This window comes from Microtus pennsylvanicus, chromosome 20 (assembly GCF_037038515.1).
Source record: "Microtus pennsylvanicus isolate mMicPen1 chromosome 20, mMicPen1.hap1, whole genome shotgun sequence".
NCBI lineage: Eukaryota > Metazoa > Chordata > Mammalia > Rodentia > Cricetidae > Microtus > Microtus pennsylvanicus.
Window position 1 is genome coordinate 38,485,885 of NC_134598.1, and position 27,609 is coordinate 38,513,493.

Here is a 27,609-nt window from a genome sequence, read left to right on the forward strand (position 1 = left end):
TTATTTTCATTAAAAATTTTTGATTTTAATTCTTCCTAAAGGAATACAGATTTGAATGAAATACATTCATCCCATAAATACTTTAGCAGCAAAACCTTCCCAGCAGAGTCCTTCCTCTACTCAAGGTTGTTCCATCAACCCTGTCACCTTCAGGATGTTTCTCCTTCTTGCCAAAAGCGCTGTGCCTGCTCACAGGGACCTCAAAACAGACCCACATGGTGACTTCTCTATCTTCCAAATCCTTTGGTATCCTCTACGCTTAGCTGGTGAGGACCTTTAGCAAGGAAGAAAACTGGGAAGGCCTAACTGAAACCCACCAATGCATTTGGAACTACATGTTGCTTTCAGTCAGCAACATTTTAATGGTTTTCATAAAGTAAACCTACATAAAAGATCATTCCCCTTCTTCCTCCTGTAGTCTTGTCAGGTGAGTCCATGACAGGAGACTACCCAGCAGACATTATTTGGATACTTAATTCCAGGTACTCTCTGAATAACGGAAGGCTTTCCTGAAGTCAGAGACATGGCCAAACCATAAAGGCGTACATGTACACATAACCAGGTGGCTAACCTTGGCTCCCATTGGAGGTGGTTTTCTGGGCCTTTTCCTCTAACCAGCCACTGTCCTCTGACCCATGACTGCTGCTCCACCTGCTCCCTCAACACCTGAGATGGAGAAGCAGGATCTAAACTCGCAAGTGGCCAGAAGGTAGGCAGGTGTTATTACAGTCACCAAACACTCGATCTGCTGTGCTGCAATTCTTGCTGTGAGATGCACACCTTACAATAGTGCATAATATGTGGTCAACAGTGGGGATGGCTGGGGTCAAATCATGTTGACTGGAGGAAAAAAGAATGGAACAATGAGATATATTGATTGGTAAGAACAAAAGGCCACACTGATTCAGGCATAAATGCATCTCCCAAATTACTAAGCAAATAAAGAACAGATATCAAAAGCTGACCCTTTCCTCGCCACCCATTGCTTAAAAATGGGCAGACACGTGCCTTGTCTTCAGTCCACCCTAAAGAATCCATCTGGATATTCCTCACGAACTGCCTTAGCTATCCCACTCAGTCCACTTTTGACAGTGGGTTGGAAGGATCAGAAAGCATTCCACATTAGAAACCACTGCAGTGCGTTGGTTCTGTGATTTCCAGATGCATGGTCCATCCGAGCAGTTTTCCTTCTATTTGTGTGTGGGGAGAGGCTCGTCTGCTGAGTAAATGGCACCGCCCATCCTACAGTCGTCTGTTCTCACAGAGTCTGTGAGATCATCTTCTTCAGAGTCCTCCTCCTCCTCCTGTGCCGAGGAACTGGAGGCGGGCCCTTTGCAAGTCTTCAGGTGCCGAGTGAGATGGTACTTGGTTAAATAAGCCTTCGTACATTTCTCACAGACATAATCTCGTTTTCCTTCGTGAGAATTAAGATGCTTCTTCAAGTGGTTTGTTCTCAAGAACAGTTTATCACACTTTGGACACTTGATCTGGCGTTCCCTAAGAGGAACACAAGAACATCTGCTTTGAGTATAAATGACAAGCCACACACTCACTCTCCCTCAACGAGGCCTTTGTAGGAACTTTTAGAACTGGCTGCTTCTGCCTTCCTGGAGGACTATCCAGTATAGATTTCTTTCACTGAATATGAAACCTGTGAAATTCCCCTCAAGTTACATAACTATAGTTTGTTCCTTTCCATTAATAAAGTATTTACATACAAACAGTCTGCAACTGTCTTTCTGGAGACTTTCAGTTTTATATTTTCACAAGCAAGACTCCATGAACATTTATTTCTCTATTTGTGTTTTTCTTATATATACTGAGAAAAACACTTGCATCTAAAGATGCACCCATCTTCAAGGTCAAAAAAGATAATTCTGTTTTTGGCACACTAACCAAGCACTCTACCACAAAACTACATCTCTCACCCCTAAACAGATCATATCAACAATACTGTCACCTCTAGGGGACCAAACTTGAAACTAACCAATAGGACTAGCTACAGAAACTATAGAGACCTGTGCCCTGATAAAAAGAACAATGACCACAAATTACACAAAAAACGGCTACTTTATAGAACGGTTAGGACCTGGGGATGTATCTCAGTGGTAGAGTACTTGCCTAGCATGTAGAGGAGCCTGATTTTGATTCATCACGGACGCAGGCACACACGCCCCAAAAGGAAGAAAAGGAAGAAGTATTAACCTATGTTTAAACCTCAGAGAGGACAAATGTTAAAAAGACACAGGTTAACTGAAGCTCATGCTGTGGAATAATCATTCTGCACGCTGTGAAGATGTGAGAGCTGACTGGTCAGTAGCTAGGCGGGACTTGTGGACACAGAGAGAGGGCTGTCACGGGAAGTCACCGGGAGATGCAGAGAGATGAATGTGCCATAGAGCATAGATAAGAAATATGGGTTAATCTAAAATGTAAAAGCTAGTAGTTAGTAACAAGCCTAAGCTATCAGCTGAGCATTTATAATTAATAGTAAGTCTTTGTGTGGGTATTAGGGAACCAGTGGTCCTGATAAAAACTCAGCCTACATTCAACAGGTGAACAAAACTTCCCCACAAAATTACATTGTGTGGTATTCAGAAAGAAATAACATCCCCATCTGCCAGAGACATTCTGAAAATTAGTATATCCCATGGCTGGCTCATTTTGCAAAGTGCCCAATGTCCAACTTGATTATGGCTACTTTCTCCACTAGGATGCTGCTGTTACAGTGTTCTTATATGCATCTGCACTGATGAGAGAATTTCTACGACCCCAGAGAGCTTTCAAGCTCTCACACAACTTCTATTTAATAATCAGGGTCCAATTTTCCAAAGTTTCACACTAGAAATGAAACTAATGACTTCGTTGTAAAAGATCCTTTATAGGGCCAGCAAGATGGCTCAGCAAGTCTGACAACTTGAGTTAAATCCCCAAGACCCACGTGGAGGAAGGGAAGAATCCACAGGTTGTCCCCTGACCTCCCCATGAAAACTATGGCATGCTTGTATCATACACACAAGCAAATACAAATCAATAAGCTTAAAAGATTCTTTGTAATGGTAGCAGATACAGTGGTATCTCTCTGTGACCCCCACTAATCAGGAGGCTGGGGTCAACCTGAGCTAATAACTAAGGTATAGATCCTGGCTCTCAGCTGTGAAGTGTTTCTGGTTATACTGTGATTAGAAAGCAGGCAAAAGAGCTAAAACCAGAGACTCTTTAGGATATAAAGCTCAAGCCGGGTGGTGGTGATGCAAGCTTTTAATCCCAGCACTCAGGAGCAGAGGCAGGCGGATTTCTGTGAGTTCAAGGCCAGCCAGCATGGTCTATGAGAGAGTTCCTGGACAGGCTCCAGAGCTACACAGAGACACAGTGAATTCTCCCTCTTCTAACAGTTGTTCAAAGCTAAGGACAATGGACAACAAATTCTATTTACATCTGCCTACCACCACTATGACTACTGCAAGAGAGACCATTTCTTAGGCCCAGATTCAGTAAAACATTGCTAGGCAATCTGCTGCCTGACATCCCCCTAAACCCTAGACCCCTTGAATTGCCCTCTGTCCACCACACAGCACAGTCTTCACAGAGGAGGTATGTCACAACACCCCTTTCCTTACAGTCCCTCAGAGTCTGCACAACTACACAGATACAATATTGGTGAACTAAACTCTTAAAAAATGCTAAATTATTTTTCTGTTAACCACAATTTCAACACACACATACACCCTCAGCACAGAACTACTCCCGAAGGCAGTGAGTAGGGAGTAGATCTGTCACAGCGCACCAGCATTCTGAGAATGAAATTTAATTTCCTTGGTCGACCTTCAACAGGGAAGTAGCCCAGTTAGTAGATGCCTGCTTAGCACCTAGAGCCTGAACTGGATCCCCAAACAAACAACACATACCTGTGATCACAGCACCCACATTGCATTAGGTTATCCCTAACCACATGGTGAGTTCAAGGCCAGCCAGGGACACATGACATCTTACCTCAAAAAAGTGATTGTTCACGGCATAGGCTCTGCCTCTCACCACTCTCTCCAAAGTACTCTATTTTCTAACATAAAGAATCAGGTTTACAGGATGGTGGTAGCCAATGCCTTTAATCCTAGCACTCAGGTGGATCTCTGAGTTTGAGGTCAGCCTGGTCTACAGAGTGAGTCCCAATACAGCTACAGCTGTTACAGAGAAACCCTGCCTAAAAAACAAAACCCAAAAACTAAAACCAAACAAAAAAACCACACACATTCTGCTTCTGTGTTTCTGCCTCTGTTATTTCACACCCTGATACCATCTAGAATCATCCATTCTCCTTCCTTACTCCACCCATTTTCTTAATTCTAACTGACCTTATGACTAAGCTCAACCAGACCCCTCGGGTTGGCTTACGTACCCCTCTTCAGTATGGGGATTGGACCCCTGATCTTAAACTAAACAACTGTTCTAATACTTAACTGTATTGCCAACCCTTTATTTTGTTTTTAAGATCTATTTTTAATTTTACGTGTGCCAATGTTTTGCTTGCATGTATTATCTCTGTACCACTTGCCTGCCTGGTACCCACAGAGGCCAGAAGAGCGTGTTGGATCCTCTGGAACTGGAGTTATGGGTTGTTGGGAGCCTAACATGTGGAACCATGGAATAAGATCCAAGTTTTCTGCAAGAGCAGTCAGTGCTTATAACTGCTGAGCCACCTCCCCAGCAGCCCTGTTGTTTTTGCTGGCCTCTAACTCACAATCCTCCATCTACCTCAGTGTCCTGGTGGACGAGACTATAGGAGTATACTGCTGTACCCGGCTGAAGTGCTGCTTCTCCAAGGTCTTCAACCTCCCATGCAAATCAGCATGGCAACTACTTATTGTTTCACGTCCCAGACTTGAAGCTCTCTGAAGACCATGTCTTTCCTCTCTGTATCTATCTCCTAACACAACGCTGAGCATCAGAGGTCATATAAAAACGTATTGATAAGTGAAATGTTTTAAAAACACAGATAAAAACTAAATAAAAACAATGTATAAAAGGGGGCTGGAGAGCTCTTCCAGAGGACCCAGGTTCAATTCCTAGCACCCACATGTCAGCTCACCACTGTCCTGTTGTAACTCCAGTTCTAGGGGACCCAACATCCTCACACAGACATACACTCAGGCAAAACAGCAAAGCACATAAAATAAAAATAAATGAAAATTTTAAAAAAAGAGTGTATAAAAATAAGGAAAGAAACAGGGAAGTGAAATCTTCCACAATAAAACCTAAGCACTCCTTGGCGACCTGGAACAAAGGAGGCAACAGCCTGAACAGGGGCAAGAACCAGATGCTCACTCAGCACCGCAGGGGCAGGGAACATCTCACTGCAGAGTACTTACTGTGTGTGGATGAGCACATGCTGCTTGAGGTCCTGCCTCCGCATAAACAGCTTGTCACAGTAATCACACTTGAGATTCTTCTCACCCGTGTGGATTACCATGTGGGACTCGAGGTGGGCCTTCTGGGTGAAAGACTTGTCACACAAAGTACACCTGTAATTCTTCTGACCTGCAGATTAACCCACAACATCACACTGAGAATGAAGTGACTACAGATTCTCAGACAAGCAGGCACGTCTGGAGAACAGTCCAAGTAAGAATCAAGCAAAACTGACATGTGCTTAGCACTTCATCCCCTATGTTACCTACCTAAAAACAGTCGAGGCCATTCCATTTATAACCTAAATTAAAGCCAGTAAACATGACCTCCTAAGACCTCTTATCGAAACGTACATATGGCACATGATACAAACTTTGAAGACAGAAAAACAAAAAGTATTATATCAGTGCCTAGCTAATTTATAAGAATGTGGGGTTAGCAATGTAACCACTGACAGAATGCCTACCCAGCATACCTAAAAGCTCTGGATACAACTAACAGCACCACATTAGCCGGGCATGGTGGTGCATGCCTCAGAGCCCAGCATTTGGAGAGTGGATACAAGAGGGTCAGAAAATCAAGGCAATGGCGTGCACCTTTAATCCCAGCACTCAGCAGCCAGGAGCAGGTGGATCTCTGAGTTTGAGGCCAGAGTGAGTTCCAGGGCAGTCAGGACTATTACACAGAGAAAGAGAGAAATTCAAGGTCATTCTCAGCAATGAAGTATGAGGCTAGCCTATAGCTAATGAGACTCAGAGAGAGAGAGAGAGAGAGAGAGAGAGAGAGAGAGAGAGAGAGAGAGAGAGAGAGAGAGAGAGAGAGAGGAAGGAAAGAGAGAGAGAGATAACAACTCACAAACTATAGCAAATGTCTACAGGTCCAGACAATATTTTTCTTTTTTTTAAACACAGCATGATCTCACAAAGCAAAAATTAAATCAAATCCTTCTAAGTATATTTTAAGAAAACTCTAGATACAGGGGTTGGCAGATGATATGGGGGGAAGGAGGGAGGAAAGAAGTAAGGGAAGGAGAAAAGAAAAAGTACAGTGAGTGTTTCTGAAGGACACATGGTCTCTGCTCCAAGCACCCAGTCTTAATGAAATGGAGACTGAAGAAAAAACTCCTTTTAGTAATTTGTAGAACAGACAAGTCAACCAGGAAAGTTAAAAATCTCACTGGTTATTTTGTAGTACGCATGGGGGGAAAGAGCTGAGGGATTACATACATGCAGACAAAATATCCATACACATAACACAGAATACAAATAAGTCATTTTTTAAGAGCTGCAGAAACTGACGGAAGCTCAAACATGGGAACAGCGGTGTTTACTGAGCACTCCTGAAGAACGGCAGGAAGAGCTACAAAGGGAAGCTTGGGTGCTCTGATGGACTCCGTCTGCTAAAATGGAAGCACTAGTTACCTTCTTCCGGACTCCGTCAGGCTACACAGTAGGACTCTTTAAAATGTAACTGGAAGTAACACTCCTGGTAGCCTTAGGTTTCCCACCACCCAGTGACACCCTACCTACAGCCATCATACTTTCTATGATAATAGTACAACTTTACCTCCAATAATTTCTTCAGACAAGTCTTTATGGCTACAATTTCTAATTGCTATAAAAACTCCATGTCGATAGTTCAGTACAGCTTACCTGTATGTATTTTGAGGTGTGTCCGCAGGTTGCTTGGATCACTAAAAGCCTTGCTACAAAAATCACACTTGTGGGGCTTCATGCCCATATGACCCATAAAGTGAACGTGGAGTTTGGAAGGAGAGATAAAAGCCTGGGGGCACATGGAACACTTCCACTTCCTTTCCTTGCTGTGGCTCGGCCCATGGCTGCTGCTGTGGCCCTGGCCAGGGATATGGCTATGGATGTGGCTGGTCAGATGAGCTTTGAACTCAGAATAGGAATTGCACTCCTTGCCACAGTTACAGAGGTGCACATCTGGGTGTTCAGGAACACCTTTAAAAAAATAAAATCAGTATCTCCTTGTTACTTTAATTTCAAAATTATTCTTGGCATTAATTACTGATGATTAAAAGAAATCAAAGAATTTCCCCTTCTGCCTAAATATCTAACTTGCTCACTACCCATCAAACAAAAACTCCCTGTTCAGTGCCAAATTCCTGTCAACTAAAGTAGTACACCAGAACACACAAAAAGTACTTGGTAAACATGGGATTATTAAGATCTTTTTCAGAAAGCATATTCAACATGTAGATGAATGAAAATAGACCCATATCTATCACCATGCACAAAACTCAAATCCAAATGGATCAAAGACCTCAACATAAAGCCAGCCACACTGAACCTTATAGAAGAGAAAGTGGGAAGTACATTTGAATGCATTGGCACAGGAGATCACTTCCTAAATATAACCCCAGCAGCACAGACACTGAGAGAAACAATAAATGGAACCTCCTGAAACTGAGAAGCTTCTGTAAAGCAAAGGACATGGTCAACAAGACAAAATGGCAGTCTACAGAATGGGAAAAGATCTTCACCAACCCCACAGCAGACAGGGGGCTGATCTCTAAAATATACAAAGAACTCAAGAAACTGGTCATCAAAAGAATAATCCAAGAAAAAAAATGGGGTACAGACCTTAACAGAGAACTCTCTACAAATGACTCTAAAATGGCTGAAAAAACACTTAAGGAAATGCTCAACACCCTTAGCCATCAAAGAAATGCAAATCAAAACAACTATGAGATTCTATCTTACACCTGTAAGAATGGCCAAGATCAAAAACACTTAGACAACTTATGCTGGAGAGGTTGTGGGGTAAAGGGAACACTTCTGCATTGCTGGTGGGAGCACAAACTTATACAGTTGCTTTGGAAATCAGTATGGCAATTTCTCAGAAAATTAGGAAACAACCTTCTTCAAGACCCAGCAATACCACTTAAGGGTATATAACCAAAGGATGCTCTATCATACCACAAGGACATGTGCTCAACTATGTTCATAGCAGCATTGTTTGTCATAGCCAGAACCTGGAAACAACCTAGATGCCCCTTGGCCGAAGAATGGATAAAGATGTGGTACATTTACACAATGGAGTACCACACAGCAGAAAAAAAATGACATCTTGAAATTTGTGGGCAAACGGATGGATCTAGAAAACATCATATTGAGTGAGATAACCCAGACCCAGAAAGACAAATATAATATGTACTCACTCATAAGTGTCTTTTAAACATAAAGCAAAGAAAAACCAGCCTACGATTCACAATGCCAGAGAACTTCAACAAAGAGGACCCAAGAGAGACGTGCATGAATATAATCTACATGGGAAGTAGAAAAAGACAAGATCTCCTGAATAAATTAGGAGCATGGGGATCATGGGAGAGGGTAGAAGGGGAGAGGGGAAGGAAAGGAGGGGAGCAGAGAAAAATATATAGCTCAATAAAAATAATTTTAAAAATTAAAAATTTATGTGGAAAAAAACAGGCTTAAGAAAATGCATATAGACACTCATAGAAGAAAAGTAAATGATTTATAAATAACAATAAAAAAGATTAAGCAAAAAAAAAAAAGATATTTTTCCTTGGGAAATCATTTGCATTTTGAAGTGCACAGAGTCTTAAACTTGTCAATGTAACACACTGGAAAGAGGCAAAAAACACATTAAATCAAACCCAAGGGACTTTGCTAACTTTTCAAGAAGTTCAAAAAAGCAATTTCAGGGATTTGCAAGCCCTGATTCAAAGTCCTACCACAAAAGATTATTTATTTGAAACAGTAACAACCTAGTGAAGAACTACAGATTTCTGTCACCTCATACATAAAGAGCTAACAACTTGCTTTCATAACGCTACCACTGTGAAATCTATCATGGGAGATTTGTTTGTATTGTTCTCAAAACTGCCAGTGGAGTTAAACCTTGATTCAGAGGGTGAAGTCCAATTCAGCTGACTATAATAAACCATAGAGTTTTCAGGCCAACCCAGATGAAGATAGAAAGCCACTGAGAGGAAGGAGGACTTGGAAAGACAGACAGGTCTTTTCAATCTGGGAAGGTGGAGAAGATGGCCAGCTGACCCTTGCTCCATCGCTCCGTGGATCTATCAGGTTTATTCCTAATACATGACTCCCGAGCTTTATTTATGAACAATAAAAGTAGTGGCGAACTCTCTTACTGGTCACAGACTTACCAATCTGTTGAGCATAATCCCGGCTATAATAGAATAGCAGTTCATTTTCAGGGGGGATGTCTTGTGAGGTACAGAAATAGATTTTTCCATCATGGGGATAAGCCACCAAATTTTGTTCTTCACGGTTCCTACATAGTCACATGGAAAAGATCAATCAAGTATAAAAGAACAGACCTCATTATGTTGCTCAGGCTGGTTGTAAACTCCTGGCCTCAATTAACTTTTCACTCAGCCTGCCAATCAGCTAGGGCTACAGGTGTACACCACCATACTTGGCTTAAGGGTGCTTTTTATTCAGTGCTGTGCATCAAACTAAAGCCTCACACAAACTAGGCAATCAATCCTACCCCTTGAGTACAGTAATTCTGAATATACACTAGACATGTCAAGTCCTCTATAGCAGAACCCAATATAAAAGCTTAGACGGAACTATTCTATCATTTCTGTCATTCTCTATCTACCCTATTAGGGATTGTGAAAAAAAACTTACTGGGTTACATAGGTGGTTATCCTTTACAGTCAGAAACACTACAGACTGTTACTAGATGCACAATGAGTAAAGAGGTACCTAGGCATGGGTAATTCACACCTGTAATCCCAGTACTCAAGAGGTAGTGACAGGATTGCTCCAAGTCCCAGGCCAGCCTGATATACATAATGAGATCCTATCTCAAAACAATCAAAAGGTAAATAAAATGAAGTGTTCCTGTTAATGTTGAGGGTCCCAATCGTGCTCAAGCTAACTGGACTCGAACTTGTAGAGGATCCTCCTGCGTCAGGCTCCCAAGTATTGGGTGCTGGGTAACATAGGCCTGAGTCACAATGCCCATGAAGTCTTAAAATTTTCTTTATGCCAAATATATAAAGACAGAAAGCTAACAAAAATTAACTCCAATAAAAGCCTGAAAAAGACTATCACTGATATGAAGAGGCATTCCCTGGCAAACTCATGGATGAGTGTATCATTCTTCACTGCACCAGACGCTGAATAAAATGTTTATTTAAAAAAGACATACTCTGCTTTACAGTCACCCAATCAGCTACAACAGAATGAATGCTGGAAAGGCTTGGGCTTTAAGCATGTCAAGTGTGGTAACTTGTGTTCTGCATATTTTGTGTAAAGTTTCCTACTAAAAAACTATCTGAATGGTAACAGCCCCCATCTAAGCCCCCCCTTACCTGGCTTTGCGCACAAACATCATCCAGTTACACTCATTTTCATCAGTTGTAATGATGCAGAACTCTAGGACACCACTGTGGTAGATCTGCCAACAGAAGGCAAGCACACACATCAAGAGAACTCGGTTAGTAATGAGCTAGCGCCCTCTCTATGTTCATGTCACCCCCTTCCTGTCTCCAGACCCATGAGAGCGAGCATCAGCAGTCTTGAGGTGCTGCTCCAAGTACAGAATGAAGTCATTCTTGAATGCCTTTTGGCTAAGAAGGTAAAATACAGTCTATCTGTCTGTCTTTACCAACACTACCAGGTAGGTACAGTGGGAATGACTGTCTCCTAAGGACAGAGGATTACCCCCACCCATTTTTCCAGTCAGACATCCAAATTAAAGTCCCCTATGATGCACTGCCTCCCTGTTTCACTTTTGTACCCAGCATTCTTTAAGATTCTATATTAATATGCTACTAATATAGCTATTGATGTCAAAACCTCATGTTCCCATTAGGAAACTAGAGAAATAATTGTAACTAATTATAGAACTATTCCTTATTTCAAATATTAAAGGAATGTTTGGTTAATTAAAAGTGACTTTTATGTCAGGCATGCCTTTAATCCCAGCACTCAGGAGGCAGAGGCAGGCAATCTCTGAGTTTGAGGCCAGTGTGGTCTATGAAGTGAGTTACAGAGATAGTCAAGACTACACAGAAAAACCCTGTCTCAAAAAAAAAAAAAAACGAAACTGAAATTAAACCAAAAAACAAAAACAAACAAAAAAACCAACACATTTATTTTATAAACAAAGTTCATAGCTTCAGCAGTCACAAGAAATCAAAATGCTTAAAATGATTAAAATGAGAGCTAAGATAGCCTGATGGCTAAGAGCAGTAGCTACTCTTGCAGAGACTCTGGGTCCAGTTCTCAGCTCCCACATGGAGATTCAAAGTGTGTATAACTCCAGTTCCAGAGACTCTGACACCCTCTTCTGGCCTCTACAGGTACTGCACAAAGTGGGACACATGCATTCAGACACACATAAAAAATACAGATAAATCTTTGAAAGAGACCAAAATCACTGCAATAATCCATACAATAAAAACTGTATCGGCTTATCCCCTATTTGTTCAGCAGCTGGTACACTGCTGTAATGCTTTTACACCAGAAATAAGAGAATGTAATACAAAATAAATAATGGACAGGTGAATGCACTCTCAGTCTTGCATAACTTTGACTTGTCCCTTTTTTTTGTTTGTTTTTTCTTTTTTCTTTTTGTTTTTAGAGACAGGGTTTCTCTGTTGCTTTGGAGCCTGTCCTGGAACTAGCTCTTGTAGACCAGGCTGGTTTCGAACTCACAGAGATCCGCCTGCCTCTGCCTCCCGAGTGCTGGGATTAAAGGCGTGCGCCACCAATGCCCGGCTGACTTGTCCCTTTTTAAACTATCACAAAATAATGAAAACAACCCGAAATGTCAAGCATGACAGTGGCATGGATAATTCCAACATTTGGGAAGCTGAAGAGGAGGACTCAGAAATTGAAGCCAGAGTGGGTTACAGCAGCAGCCAAAAGTCAGAGAAGTTTCTTCAACACTGACCTTCCAGACGTGGTTAACTGCCTTGTCTGTCCACTCTGCTACTTCCATGGAGTGACTCTGCTGACCAATTAGAGGCCCAAAGCAAGTCCGCACAGGAATGGTTTCTGCAGTCCATACACCTATCAATGGAAGGACACCAACCACAGAATGACTTGAACAGCTAACAAGGGTACTGAGGCAGGAGCTCAACCCGCACAAAAAATCTCATTTCACTAACGCTAACAATTTCTGATGTGTCAGCCACCCTAGACAGCTAAGACTTGTGGGTCCAAGCCTACAGTAACAGACCAGAAAGATGGGTCGGTACTTGCCCTGAAAGCCTGATGATTCCACTACCAAACGTTGTTCTCTGACCTTCACAAGTGTTTCATGGCATGTGTGCACATGTATTCGCACAAACATGCCAAGTGTACACGCGCGCATGTGCACACATACATTAAACTGAAATACAGAAAAAGCAAAATCAAATCCCTCTGTATACAAACAAAACCTACATCCCTCCATATTATTTTGGAATAAGCAAGAGACCAAGGAACAGTTTATCAAAAAAAGCAATTTATATAAATTAAGCTCCTGAAATATCTTATTGCATGTATTATCTGAGCTGTTTAGTGTTTTCAGGATTCATCCCTGAGCTATGGCTGAAAAATAATAAACCTAATTTCATATTTTCAAAGGGCACAGCATGGTGGCATGGTAGTTGTGACTGGACGGAACAGCTGAGAACAGAGGTCTCCACAGACTCAGGCCAGGATTTGTCTTTCTGTTCAATTCTGACTCTCAGGGGAGACTTCAACCCTAAATTTTCATAGGCTTTATTGTTCTCACCATCAGAAGTCAGCCATTCCCTAACAGTATACATTTTAAATCACTGACTTCTATCTAGGTCAACAAATCACTAATTACACACAGACTGACAACTCCATCCCATAAGGAAAGGAAACTTCCAGTATTCTTACCGACTTCTGTCCCCACAATGGATGGACGGAGAACAAGTTGCTTTGGGAGGGACAGCCTTGCTCTGCTCTCTATTGGTGCGTCAGGAACAAAAGTCACTGGGCCATGATCAGGGCAGTCTGAGGGGTAGGCTCGGTCACAGAGAGTGCACCCTGCAGACAGCATGCGTGAAAGACACAGATGGGCATAGTACACGTAAGTTAAATTTCCATTTGGTATCAAATGCTAATTACTAAATTAATCAGTAAGAAGGGTCTTAATTACATTTATCATAGACTTTAAAGACCAATACAGAGGGGCTTCTCACTGACTGCCTTCTGAATTTTGGACCCGATTGTTCACTCTATGTGAAAGCTCTTCTGTACCCTTACCAGATGGTTTCTTCCCACTGCCATGGTCATGCCTCTAGGTAATCCCTCCTGAACTCCATTAGACATCTCTACTGAGCACCTTACACACTGAATCAGCATCTAAAACGGATTCAGCCCCACCTTCCAGCATAATGTTTATGTAGTGTGTCTCATGGAGGAGACAGAGCTTTCTTTCTAACACCTCCCCTTATGCTACCTGCATTCTCTAAATGACAATTCCACAAAAGGTTTACTTTTTTCATCTTATTTCTGTGAAGACAGAAAATCACCTTGCATTGAAATTCAGCATTATCTCCCTACAATACTTGCCTCCAACAAATCTAACGGCTCACACACTGCAGGAGAACCCCATACCAGTCTACTCCTAGAACCCTTACGGGTACGTTCTGTTCTTACTTGTCTCCCTAGGAGACTGTTGCCTCAGCCCTATTTGCCACTGCGGCCATCTGAACCATGTATGATTCTTTTCATTCTAGGCACGCGCAGGTGCCAACGCCTGTCTTCCTACAATGTCCTCAGGCCTATGCTAACACATATGCTGCCCTCTGTGGCTGGCATGCTCACCCTTCCACACCTAGTTACTTGTTCTTCAGACTCGTAAGCACCATGAATCCCATCATGACACGTTTACTGTTATTATGTACTACAGTGGCCTGTGTTTCATCCATGCTTCCCATCAGGCACAAGTCCTCAAGGTCTGTACTCTTGGTAACTGTGCCCTGCCCCCTGCATCTGGCAGAGCACAGCAGACAGTGCGCAGATGAAGTTTCTTGCATGGCTTAAGAACAAAGTGAAAACCAACAAATCAACCATTTTTATACAGAACCTTTACATGCCTAACTGTCGTGATTCATACAGTCTAAGACAAACCACTGCATAGCAATATACATTTCCCAAAGTTATAAAAGTGGTCACTTTTATAGCATTTTTATCTTCTGGCACATGCTGAAAGAACACAATGTGTATCACCAAGATTACTTGTGTCAAGTTTCACTCCTGTAAGGCTGTTTGAGAGATACCTTCATATCACAGGGCTACAACTAACTGGTAAAATACAGACATGACTATACTGTCTGTTTGCTCCAAGAAATCAATGTAAGAACCAATAAACTGCACATATATTATCTGACTTGAAAAAGTGGCATCAGATTAATAAAAGGATAATAGGAGGGCAAAGAAAAATAGCAAAGTGAAATTCCTTGCTATACTCCCTTAACTAACATCAGACTATACCAAACACTAGTCAAAACAATGGCATTCTAAAACCAGTATTGAGTGGACTCAGCAATTAAGAGCACTCACTATTCTAGCAGAGGATCCAGGTTTGGTTCCCAGAACCCACATGATGACTCACACTATCTGTAACTCCAGTTCCAAGGAATCCAACACTGTCCTAGTTTCTGCAGGCACTAGGCATGCAGGTGGTACATGCACATGCATGCAGGCAAAACCCTCAAACACATGTAATTTTAAAAAACAAAACCCAGAATTTCCAGAAGAGAACAGAGAAGCACACTCACAAATTGTAAACAAGGTTGCCATGTTTTCCTTGTTTGAATTGGAGTCTTCCATTTGCAGCGAAGGTGGTACAAAAGCCAAGCTGTCTGAGGATACATCTACATGACCTGTCCCCATAGCAACCTCCTGCGTGATGGAAGAGACAGCCACAGGCTCTAGGCTAAGGCCAACTTCATGGAGGGAAACAGATTCTAGAGAGGCGAGGTTGTGTGAGGTAGAGAGTGCCACGCTTACAGAGTTGGTGCTCATGGCCACAGTGTGGATGGAGTCACTGAGGGCGCTGTCAGACATCCCATTGACCCGATTTGCAATGTGGTCTGTCTCCATGACCACAGGAAGCTCCAGACCACTCCCATGAATGGGTATCACACCACCATGTCCTACAGTGTCTGCTGTCAGGTTGTTGCCCACAGAATCCACAGAGAGAGGTTCATGACTTCTGGAGCCATTGGGGATTTGCGAATGGTCTCCTGCAACACCATCCATTGTAAGCTCCTCTGCCATTCCATCTGTAGAGATTGGGCTGGTAACCCTAGAAACATTCTCCATAGTGATTGTTGTGTCCAATGCCACTTCATGGCCATCATTAGGATGAAGACTTTGGGCACCATGTGTGTTCACAGAACGAGAGTCTATTGAAACAACACCTAATTCTAATCCAACATTTCCATTGGCCTGATAAGGATCTAGTGCTGAAGGGCTGTTGGTGATAGACAACGCTGTATTACCATCAACATTTATAGAGTTGGGGTGGATGTACTGAGGAGGCGGTCTGTCAGCCAAGTAAGATAAAATGCCTGAGAAAAGAAGAGATATCAGAGAAGAGATATTATCACACTGTTATTATATATAAGAAATTTCAAGTGCTAGGAACCATTTTCCTTACAAATACAACTGAGTTAAAAATCCTGCTACTTCTTTAATCAATATCTATACAAGTAGTACATACACCATTCTGAGTTTCTCTATGAAACTCAAATCCTAAACACATGAAGCTGATCTGACAAAGCCAACTAGACACACCCTAAATGGGATCTCTAATCTCTATGTGGTCCTCAATTCTTCGGTCCTAAGATATTAAAAGCTGCCCTACAAAAAGTAAATAAATAAGAAAAAGAAAGATAGGTAGGTAGATAGATAGCCAGCCAGGCGGTGGTGGCGCATGCCTTTAATCCCAGTACTCAGAAGGCAGAGGCAGGAGGATCTCTGTGAGTTCGAGGCCAGCCTGGTTTACAGCGTGAGTTCCAGGACAGCCAGGGCTGTTACAGAGAAACGCTATCTCAAAAAACAAAATAAATAGATAAATAAAAATAAATAAAATATGTAAATAAGCAATAAAATGATTTAAGAACTTTTATATAAAATTATCAAAGCAAATTGATTCAAACGAAACTACAGGAACTTTTTTTGCGGGGGACCTGTTAGGATCAGATCCAGGGTCTCAAAAAAAAAAAAAAGTCTTACTATTAAACTACTTCTCAAGTCCACAGCTATGCTTCTAAGGCTATGGGATGTCATCTGAGGTACTTCTGGTAGGAGAGTATATATTAAAACACAGCACATTATGAACCCAAAAATGACCACACTGTCTTGAATAAAATGTTCCATTTACAAGAACCTTCCCTAAATGCCTAAATGTTATTTTGTAAATGTACACAAAAACACCATAATAGCTAAGAACATCAGCTATAATGACAATAAAACCTGGAAAAACCAAGCTGCCCAACAATACTGAGACAGACACAGTCTAGTCTACATTCCTGATATCCTTGCTTCAGCCTCCTAAACATTGGAATTACCAGTATGTTATCTAAAAAGACCATTATGGGTGTTGGGCTCGAAGGCACACTCCTGTAATTCCAGCACTTGGCACAGAGGCAGGCAAGGGTCTGAGTTCAAAGTCAGCCTGGTCTACACAGTGAGTTAGTTCTTAGGCCAGCCAGGGCTACACAGTGAAAACCTATTTCAGAGGAGGATGGAGAGAGGGTATGAAAACCATTGCAGTAGCAGGACAAATACAAAGTAAAAGAGACACACAACGGTAGAGAATCATGGTCTTAAATAATGAAAACCATAACCATCAGTACTCCCAAAAAACCACAAGTCCAATAGAAGGACAATGTGGCTTCCCTTTCTCCCTGTTTGCTAAACTGTCTGAAAGAGTATATATAATACTTTTAGAACAGAATAAAAAGTCAATAAACTTTAAGCAGTACAGATAGCTGGTAATCTAGAATTACTACAGAATCAATATTCACTTTATATAAAAACTGGTTAGCTGGAGTTGGGGGGTTGTGGATGGTGTACACCTTGAATCCCAATACTCAGGCAGCAGAGGAGTGATCAAGACCAGCCTAATCTACAGAGTGAATTCCAGGACAGCCAGGACTACACAGAGAATCCCTGCCTCAAAAAAACAAAAATAAATACATAAATAAATAAAACAAAATTATACCATAGGGAACTGAAAGATTACTCAGCAGACAAATCACTGCTATGTAACTCTAAAAAACCTGAGTTTATATCCCCAATGCCCATGTAAAATTCCAGGAGGGTGTGGTGACCCACCTATAATCCCACAGATCACTGAAACACAAACTATTAACTCAGCATGTTCTGGGTCCAGTGAGACCCAGCTTCACTCTGTAAGGTGGAAAACAACTGAGTAAGACAACCAGCATTAACCTCTAGCCTCCACACGCACCAACACACACCTGCACACCCGTACACACCTGAGTAAGACAACCAGCATTAACCTCTAGCCTCCACACGCACCAACACACACCTGCACACCCGTACACACCTGAGTAAGACAACCAGCATTAACCTCTAGCCTCCACACGCACCAACACATACCTGCACACCCGTATACACCTGAGTAAGACAACCAGCATTAACCTCTAGCCTCCACACGCACCAACACATACCTGCACACTCATACACATGCAAAGAAAAAAACGTAACATAAACCAGGTGTGGTGGAGCTCATCTATAATCCCGACACTGAGTTTGAGGCCAGCCCTGCCTACACAGCAGATTCCAGGACTACAAGCAAGACCCTGTCTTAAACCAACAACAAAAATCCCCATGCCTGCCAGGTGGTGGTAGCGCATGCCTTTAAAGGCAGATGGATCTCTGTGAGTTCGAGGCTAGCCTGGTCTACAAGAGCTAGTTCCAGGACAGGCTCAAAAGCTAGAGAAACCCTATCTTGAAAGCCAAAAAAAATTAAAAAAAAAAACTTCCTATGTCTGTAATTTAGTATTTTGAAGGTGGAAGGCAAGAGAATTGGAAACAAGGTTATTCTCTGCTATATAGGCAGTTGCCCAATCTCAAAATAAAAAAGGGCTTCGGAGTAGCTCAGTGGTAATATGCCTTTGTATCATGCATGAGGCCCTAGGTTCAATCCCCACCAAAAAACCAAAACCACTTCAAAACGAAAACAATTTTAAAAGATTAAAACTACACTAATAACGCTATGAAAAAGAATTATCTTTACCAAACTGCTTCTTTCATATTAAACCATATGCATGTTCTAAGCAAAGCATACAATTATCAACAAATCCAGAGACTGCTATCCAATAACAACAGAGAAAAAGATATTTAATCCTAATCTCCAAAAACTGAGGTCAGAATGGCTCCATCCACCTCCCACACACAACCATAAAACTTACCAGGTAGAAGGGTTCCATTCCCCATTCCTCTATCTTCCCCCAACACAATAACTATAAAACTTACCAGGTAGAAGGGTTCCATCCCCCATTCCCCTATCTTCCCCCAACTCAACAGCTATAAAACTTACCAGGTAGAATAGTTCTGAAGTAACTGCTCTCTAGGTGAGGGTAAGGCGGTGGAGGTAGGGTGTAGTTTCTTTCGGGTAACCCACACATCACCCCTCGATCTCCAATGCCCATGGGGAGCATCAGAGACAAGGCAGAAGGCAGAGAGCTCAGGGAGGGACCCAGGTTTGGAATTGCCACTGGGAGACCTTGAAAAAAATTTTTTTTCTTAATTAGTATCTTAGATTAGTATCTAAAAACCACTGGCAAAACTTAGAATTTAGAGAAACAAAAGAATCTCCCTTTGTAACCCAAGACACTATTGGATAACATCTATACCATAACCAAACATTCCCAGTCCCCAGATTACTTCTCAGAAAGGATCTATGTAGCCCAGGCTGACCTAGTGGAATGCTGGGATTACAAGTGTGCATGACCGAACCTGGCCCTCAGATTAGTGTGTACGTGTGCACATTGTTTTTAAAGTGCGAAACTGGTCCTCCAGTTGTTTCTCCCAAACACCAAAACAATTAACAATCTAGTTTGAATAACAACTCAGAGAACAAATTACTTTAAAAACAAAAACAAGGGGCTGGAGAGATGGCTCAGTGGTTAAGAGCACTGACTGCTCTTCTGAAGGTCCTGAGTTCAATTCCCAGCAACCCACGCGGTGGCTCACAACCATCTGTAATGAGACCTGGTGCCCTCTTCTGGCCTGCAGGAACACATAGAGGCTGAACACTGTGTACATAATAAATAAATCTTAAAAAAAAACAAAACAAAACAAAAAAAAACAAAAAAAACAAGGGGCTGGAAAGATGGCTTAGTGGTTAAGAGCATGTACTGTTCCAGCAGGACCAGAGTTCAGTTCCCAGCAGCCACATCACTGTTACTCTAGGTCCAGGCCAGAACCTCATGTGCATATACTTACACATCACTACAAAGAGTAAAAAATGACTCCTTAAGGTAAATTTTAATTAAAAAAAACAACTGTTCACAGGTGTGGTCTCTTGCAGTTATTTTTTTTTTTCCTGGTTTTTCGAAACAGGGTTTCTCTGTTGCTTTGGAGCCTGTTCTGGAACTAGCTCTTGTAGACCAGGCTGGCCTTGAACTCACAGAGATCTGCCTGCCTCTGCCTCCCAAGTGCTGGGATTAAAGGTGTGCACCACCACCCAACCAGTGATAGCTTTTTTAAAGCTTTATTTTCCCTTTTGAATCACTACACATTTCACTTTTAAAACACTCAAATGCTTGGCATGGTGGTACATTACTGTAATCCCAGTACCAAGAAGGCAGAGGAAGAAAGATTTTGAGTTTAGGCCAAGCCTGGGCAACATAGTGAGAGACCCTGTCTAAAAATGTAACAAACAAAATCCAGGTATGTCTATACTTGGAATCCATCCACATTAAAGTCAGATATGGATCTATATGTGTTTCTTTTCAGCCCTTTCTCTACGTGTTATACTCTATAATCAAAACAGTTTGAACTTTACCCACCCTGGATTATACCCATGTACGAAATGTTTAAACGACCTTTCCTGTGCCCAAGCGTTAAATGAAAACCCACCAACTTAGTGCTGATTTGCATATTTTGGTCAAAGGGAGTATTTTTTAATATAAGCCTTTTCTTAAAGACTATCTTCTAAAGAAATGCCTAAGAGATAAACAGACAGGTTAACAGTTCTTTTAAAGTTTCAAAGCCAAGGCTGGCCTTCAACTCCTCCTTCCTGCCTATACGCCTAAATGCTGAGGTTATAGCATACACCATTATGCTTTTATAACTTTATTTTGTGGGGTTGGAGAGATGGCCCAGCTAAAAGCATTTGCTACACTTATAAAGTGCCCAGGTTCAGAGTGTTAGCACCCACATGGTAGTTCACAACCATCTGAAACTTCAATTCCAAGTGATCTGACTCCCTCCTTCTGGTCTCTGTGGGCACAATGCACATATGTGGTATATACAAAAGTGATCCTGGATCTGCCTCAGATTATCAGTGTGTAAAGAAGCACCATGTTTTCAACATGAATCCAACAAATCACACAAATAAACTTTAATTTTTTTAAAATCTCTTGTGTTGACACTTTAAGGAAGGAAATGTTAATTTTAGTTAATCTGGCTTGGCTGCTGCATTTTATTAATTCAGGATAAAATTCTCTACAAATAACTACTTAAACATCTTTTACACATTATTTAAAATACTAAGCATAAGTCCAATACAATATTATGAGGCTACATATCCTTAACAATCAATAGTTTACCCATTTCTCATTTCACTAGGAGAGGGAAAGAAAGTAGACAAAGGGTTTCAGAGCCAGGTGTGGTGGCACAGGCCTATAATCCCAGCACTTGAGAGGTGGAGCCAGAGATCAAGAGTGCAAGGTCACCCTGGTTATATTAAGACTGGGCTGGGTCCAAGGGGCTGGAGAGATGGCTCAGAGGTTAAGAGCACTGGCTGATCTTCAAAGGTTCCTGAGTTTTCAAGTCCCAGCAACCACATGGTGGCTAACAACCATCTGTAATGAGACCTGGCACCTTTTTCTGGCCTGCAGGCATGCGTGTGGACAGAACACTGTATACATAATAAATAAATAAATCTTTAAAAAAAAAAAAAGACTGGATTCAAGACCTCTTCTCAAATAGAACAAAATCTCCCAACAACAAAAAAATGGGACTTAAGTGTTTAGGCCTAGGAGAGGAAAAAAAATGAGCTTCCTCTCCTGTTTCTGCCCATGCTCACAGGGAGCCCCACATAGCTCCATCTCTCTCACCACTTTCCCACAAAGCCAGGCCTTGCATGTTCCCACAGATGCTCAGTTTCCAACCTAAAACAAGCCCAATTAAATGTTTCGGGAACTTCAGAGAAAATTTAGCCTAATCCTCATCTATTAATTAGGGACATAATGTCAGTGTCAATCAGTTGAGTATGAGAAGCCCTGGATAAAAAGCCAAGTCAATTTCAGCTCTAAATGAAAGAGAGTACCCCAAAAGAAAAAAATGCTACTCCCATTAGGATGGTGCAACTACACAAAACCCTTGGCAGAGGCCGCTCACTAGTTTCTCTGTTGTACCCTGAAACACACTCAGAGCTGAATGAACACAATGTTTGAGTGCAGTGGCTCCCACTCACCTGGGGCAGAGATGGTGCTGTGAGAGGGAGAGGCAGCCAAACCCAGGTGACTTCCTGAGACTGGCAGGGCATTGCTCACAGAGGATGAAGACAGCTGCTCCATCCCCACTGGGCTCAAATTCATGTCATTCATCCTAGGAAAGAGCATACACCACCTCAGTAAGCTCATGTTAAAAGAGCCGAGACTCTGGGGATGGGGAATGGAACCTGACCAACTGTTCTGCGCGCACATGACTCGAAAACCACAAGAAAGACTGTGATTCCGAGTTAACTATGCAGGTCAATGTCACATACCATATACAGGACTTGAATTCCATCTACCTTGCTCCAAAACCTACACAAGCACCAAACACACAAGCCAACAATCTACAGCTCTGGCTATAGTGGCTTATTTTGTTTATTAAACCACCCAATCTTTTCTTCTCATGATAGGTACTATTTCCATTGGGCTTACCTGCTCAAACCAGTAGCTTTTAGACATTCTATTTTAAAGTACTTGAAGTTTTACTAACCCTTTTTATAGTGAGGTAAAAGTAATCCTGAGTCTAATTCATATTGTCAATGGCATAAAGAAGCACCATGCTCGCCTAAGGATCTCACACACTGACAGTTAACAGTATCCATACCTTATTGACCAACAGTCTTAATACCCTCACACACCGACAGTCATAAGTATCCATACCTTATTGACCAACAGTCTTAATACCCTCACACACCGACAGTCATAAGTATCCATACCTTATTGACCAACAGTCTTAATACCCTCACACACCGACAGTCATAAGTATCCATACCTTATTGACCAACAGTCTTAATACCCTCACACACCGACAGTCATAAGTATCCATACCTTATTGACCAACAGCCTTAATACCCTCACACACTGACAGTCATCAGTATTCATACCTTATTATCCAACAGCCTTAATACCCTCACACACCGACAGTCATAAGTATCCATACCTTATTATCCAACAGCCTTAATACCCTCACACACTGACAGTCATCAGTATTCATACCTTATTATCCAACAGCCTTAATACCCTCACACACTGACAGTCATCAGTATTCATACCTTATTATCCAACAGCCTTAATACCCTCACACACTGACAGTCATCAGTATCCATACCTTATTATCCAACAGCCTTAATACCCTCACACACTGACAGTCATCAGTATCTAACAGCCTTAATACCCGCACATAGGGCCATCAAGCAAGCTTTGCTAGAACTCTACTCAAACAACTTTGAATCTTCAAAACTAATTCTGGAAAGTAAGGCAAATGAAGAATTAAGGCTCAAAGATAAAATATTTGCCTCAAATCACAAAGCAGCTCAATAAAAGGGCATCAATCATCCTGTAAAGGACTGCCAAAGATGTTCCAACACATCAGACTCTTAATACACAGATCATTTTCAGAAGGCTGAAGAACCAAGAAATCACCTTTTCTGTACAGCCCTTCTTCAATGTCACGGAGCACATCTTACAAGAGAATAACGAGTGAAAATGCCGCGCACCGCGCCCCCATGTCTGCGCTCTGTGCGCTGGCACCCAGTTCACGAGCTTCGGGCAAGGGGGCTGGAGGTTAAAATACACACACACACACAGAGAGAGAGAGAGACAGCGACACAGGTCATCCTTGACTTCCCCAAGAATGCCCCCTTTATTGTGTTCAGGAGCAGATTATATAGAGACAGCCACGCCCCAGCCAAACCCACCAGAAACCACTCTCCTGCCATCAGGAACTCCTGAAGGTCTCGTGCTCAGAGCAGCTGTAGGCACTCAAATCAGGGGAAAACAAGTTGTTTACAAGGAATTCAGAATCTGGGGTCTCACTGCTCCCAACAGAAAAGGCCATTAACTGCCATTGTTATGTACAGGCATTAGTTTTAGTTAGCTGGGAGGGCACAGAAGTAGGGAGGCTAAGGCAGAAGGGTGGCCACAAGTTCCAAGCTTACCCTGTAGTGAACATAAACTCAATGCCAGTCTACAATATATAGCAATAGCTTGTCTCAAAAGAAAAATATATAGGGCTGGAGAGATGGCTCACGGGTTAAGAGCCCTGTTGCTCTTCCAGAGGACCTGAGTTCAGTCTGCAGGAACCATGTTCAGTTCCCAGCATTCACATCTTAAACCTTGTACTCCAGCTCCATGGGGTTTCACACCCTCCTAAGGCCTCCAAGGGCACCTGCATACACAGGATAGGCACGCGCACGCACAACACACATATAATTAAAAATAAGTATTTTCAAATATATACATATTGGTTTTTTTTTCTTTTCTCACTCTTGACTTATCAAGTCATTTCTTTTTTTAATTAATTAATTTATTTATTTATTATGTATACAGTGTTTTGCCTGGGTGTATTCTTGTATACCAGAAGAGGGCACCAGAACTCATTGCAGATGGTTGTGAGCCACCATGTGGTTGCTGGGAATTGAACTCAGGACCTCTGGAAGAGTAGTCAGCGCTCTGAGCCATCTCTCCAGCCCATACACATGGGTTTCTAATCAGGATTTAGAGACCATATTATCGTTTACAGACAATGGACAGAACACAATTCAAATGAAATCTCTAACAACCTCCCACCATACTCTGTACTTAAGAAACGATGGGTTAAGTAATTTACTCCTGCCTCTCCTACACTACATACTTTAAGGCTCTATGATGCTAAACCTTCACTGTCAACTAGAGTGGACTTAGAATCACTTGGGCACACAGCTCTGACTGTCTATGAGGGTGTTTCCAGAGAGGTTTAATTGAAAAGGTAAGATGCAGATTGGGCAGTGGTGGCACACACCTTTAATCCCAGCACTCAGGAGGCTGTTAGAGGCCAGCCTGGTCTACAGAGCGAGTTCTAGGACAGGCTCCAAAGAAGCTACCCAGAGAAACCGTCTCGAAAAGCCAAAAAAAAAAAAAAAAAGACAAGGTAAGATGCACACTGAATGTGGTGGGGAGATACCCACATTCAATGGGGTAGGATCCCGTACTAAATAAAAATGAGAACGCAAACCCACCACCAGCATTTCTCTTTGCTTCCAGGTTACAGGTTGCAATGTGACTGACTAGCCTCCCACCATGATGGACTGTGTCCCCTTGAACACAATACACCATCTTCCTTAAATCGCTTCTTGTCATGTACTGTCATAGCAACCAGTGTTAGCTAGTTTGTAATCTTCTTTTTCTAATTAACACGCATGTATGTGTGTGATGAAGAGGGCTGAGGATGTACATGGAAGTCTGGAGATAGTGCTCAACTTCTATGTTGTTGAGACAGGGTCTTTACAGTGATCTGCCAGCTCCAAGGTGATTCTCTGTGCTGGCCTCCCATGTCCCCTAGAAATGCTAGAATTACAGATGCACACCCCTGCACACAGCTTTTTATGTGGGTTCCAGAGACCCAACTGGAATTGAGGCACCCTACAGTCAGTGCTTTTATTCACTGAGCCATTTCTCCAGTCCTGGACTGGCACTTTAACTCCATTTTAACGATTAGAAAGCCTAGATTTTGAGTTTAAAAAATAAACTACACTTACATAACTAGTCAGAGGTATAGCTGAGTTTGGAGCTCAGAACTAATTTAAGAGGCCCAACCTCTTTCTTAGCCTAGTAACAAATTACAAACAAAATGTTTTTGCTGTTTACAGAGTCCTATTTGTATCAGGACTAGACTAAATGTGAGGTATAAAGCTCTACGTAAACTTGTTTCTTGAATTATACTATATCCATAGGGTTATCATAAAACTAGCTTTTGGACATCAACTAAGTATGAAAGACCTGAAAGCAATGCCCACTCATCACCCTGACAGAAAGACCGTGACAAGCACTAGTAAATGAGGTACACTATCCTCGCACAAGAGTGGAAACTCCTTGTAGCCTAAAGCAGCCATGCTACTTTAACTTGACAAGTTCCTAGGCTTCAGCTGGTTTACAACAGACTCTCTAATTTCTCCCAGCTGCAACCATAAGACAAAATCACCGCTGGCACCATAAAGCCTACAACATACCGATTACAGTAACATTTTAGAGCAGAGTGAAGTGTCTTCACTTCGTATTCTGAAAGTACATCATGTTAGAATAAACATCGGTGTGAAACCCTAGGCCTTCTCAAACCAGTTCAGATCAGGCTCAGGACATCTCTGCTTTGTTGTGAGTCTTTAAAATGTGATGACTTCAACAGCCATAAACCAAAAAGAAGTATTCAAAGATAAAAGACATTAGGAAGGAACAAACATTGTGATCCTCAACAGGTTTTCCCAATCGAATCGGCAATTCCACGCTACCCACTTGTCCCACATCAAGTCAAGGCCTAAAGATACTGAATTCCGTCTTCCTCACACCGTCAGCAAATCATTCCGTTTTTATGTTTTTAACCAACCTACATAATCACTTGTTAGGTTCAGCCCTCACGCTGCTTTCTGGAAAAGTACGGCCACTTTGCAAGACGCAGCGACCAGCCCCAATAATTTCATTCAATGCATTTCCTCTTCCACATTCTAAACAGACTTTTTAAAGGATTCTGAAAAAAATACCAGCTAAACACAACTCCATCTTTGGTTTGTTTCTATACTGTTTTGGCACAGTACCTTCTAATTCACCTAGTTTGCACAATTAATAATTAAATCTCCGCACTTCATCATACCTGGCTGCATCCCGGAAAACATAAAGGTGAAGGGTGATGACACTACAAAAACAGACGACTCGAAACAACAAACGCTACAATAACTCAGAGACAGGAAAAAGTGTCAAGCAGCTAATAACGTGTAGTTACTCTGAACAATCACTCACACCTGGAACCAACTAGTACTCTGGATGGACTTTTTTGTGGGGGGAAGGGTAGTAGGTTCGGGTGCTCCAACCCATTAACCTGTCACACGTGCATTCCGAAGGCACACAAAGACTCCCCCTCCGGCGCTATCTCCCCGGCTTCCCCGGCCCACCTCACCTGCGCGGGCAAGTGCAGGGAACCGGCGTCCGACGGGAGAGCGCCGGGGCCGGGGTCACGTGCTAGAACATCTCGCTGGTGGCCACGCCTCCCCGGACCTCCCGACGTCTCCGAGGGCCGGCGGCCGCGCACCGTGCCAAGGGCCGGACATGCTGGGCCGCGCCCGGGGCTGTCTTTCCGGAAGCGCTGGCAGCCCGGCTGGCCGACCTGGAAGGGGAGAAAAGTGATGAGCCACGACCTTTCCCCGCCCGGCCGCCCAGCCCGCCCGGCCAGCCCGGCCCGCCCGGCCGCCTCGCCCACCTGAGGCCCGCGCTGGGGAGCACCGGCCCACCCGCTCGGCTCTTCATCCGGCCGGAGCTCAGCCCGAGCGCCTTTGCTCGCCCGGGACCCCAAGCCCCGCTTGCGGCTCCCGTAACGTTCCCGCCCGCCCCGCCCTACCCAGTCAGTCCCGCCTTCTCAGGGCCACACCCCCTCCCGGGGTGCGTTCCGGTTTCTCGGCCACGCCGGGCGCGTTTCCGGCTTCCCTGCGCCGCGACCTTCCTTTCTGCAGAGTCGCCCCGCCTAGTCGCTGCGCGTGCGC

The 27,609-nt window shown here is 42.7% G+C and overlaps 1 protein-coding gene across 3 annotated transcripts; it reads right to left on the reverse strand.

Annotated features, from left to right (window-relative positions):
• Nucleotides 1–27,609, reverse strand: Prdm4 (PR/SET domain 4). 3 transcript variants are annotated; one of them, XM_075954643.1, is made up of 12 exons: nt 27,468–27,609; nt 27,030–27,236; nt 22,084–22,217; nt 18,979–19,164; nt 15,182–15,976; nt 13,293–13,442; nt 12,334–12,452; nt 10,748–10,833; nt 9,569–9,696; nt 7,059–7,373; nt 5,367–5,535; nt 1–1,497 (listed from the first exon to the last, which is right to left on the reverse strand). In XM_075954643.1, exons 3-12 carry the CDS (start codon nt 22,214–22,216, stop codon nt 1,191–1,193), a joined length of 2,388 nt encoding a protein of 795 aa, XP_075810758.1. In that variant the 5' UTR covers nt 22,217; nt 27,030–27,236; nt 27,468–27,609; the 3' UTR covers nt 1–1,190. The 3 variants fall into 3 exon arrangements, with proteins under 3 accessions (XP_075810758.1, XP_075810757.1, XP_075810759.1); XM_075954642.1 differs by having other exon boundaries at nt 27,330–27,477; XM_075954644.1 differs by lacking the exons at nt 7,059–7,373; nt 27,468–27,609 and having other exon boundaries at nt 1,046–1,497; nt 27,030–27,165.

Bases quoted from the DNA above. Each gene is read 5' to 3' on its own strand.
- Prdm4 (XM_075954643.1), bottom strand. From the start codon at position 22,216: ATGAATGACATGAATTTGAGCCCAGTGGGGATGGAGCAGCTGTCTTCA. The intron at 19,165-22,083 runs GTGAGTGGGAGC...ATTTTTTTCAAG, and splicing joins CAGCACCATCTCTGCCCCAG to GTCTCCCAGTGGCAATTCCA. The intron at 5,536-7,058 runs GTAAGCTGTACT...GTTAATCTGCAG, and splicing joins ACACCTCAAAATACATACAG to GTCAGAAGAATTACAGGTGT.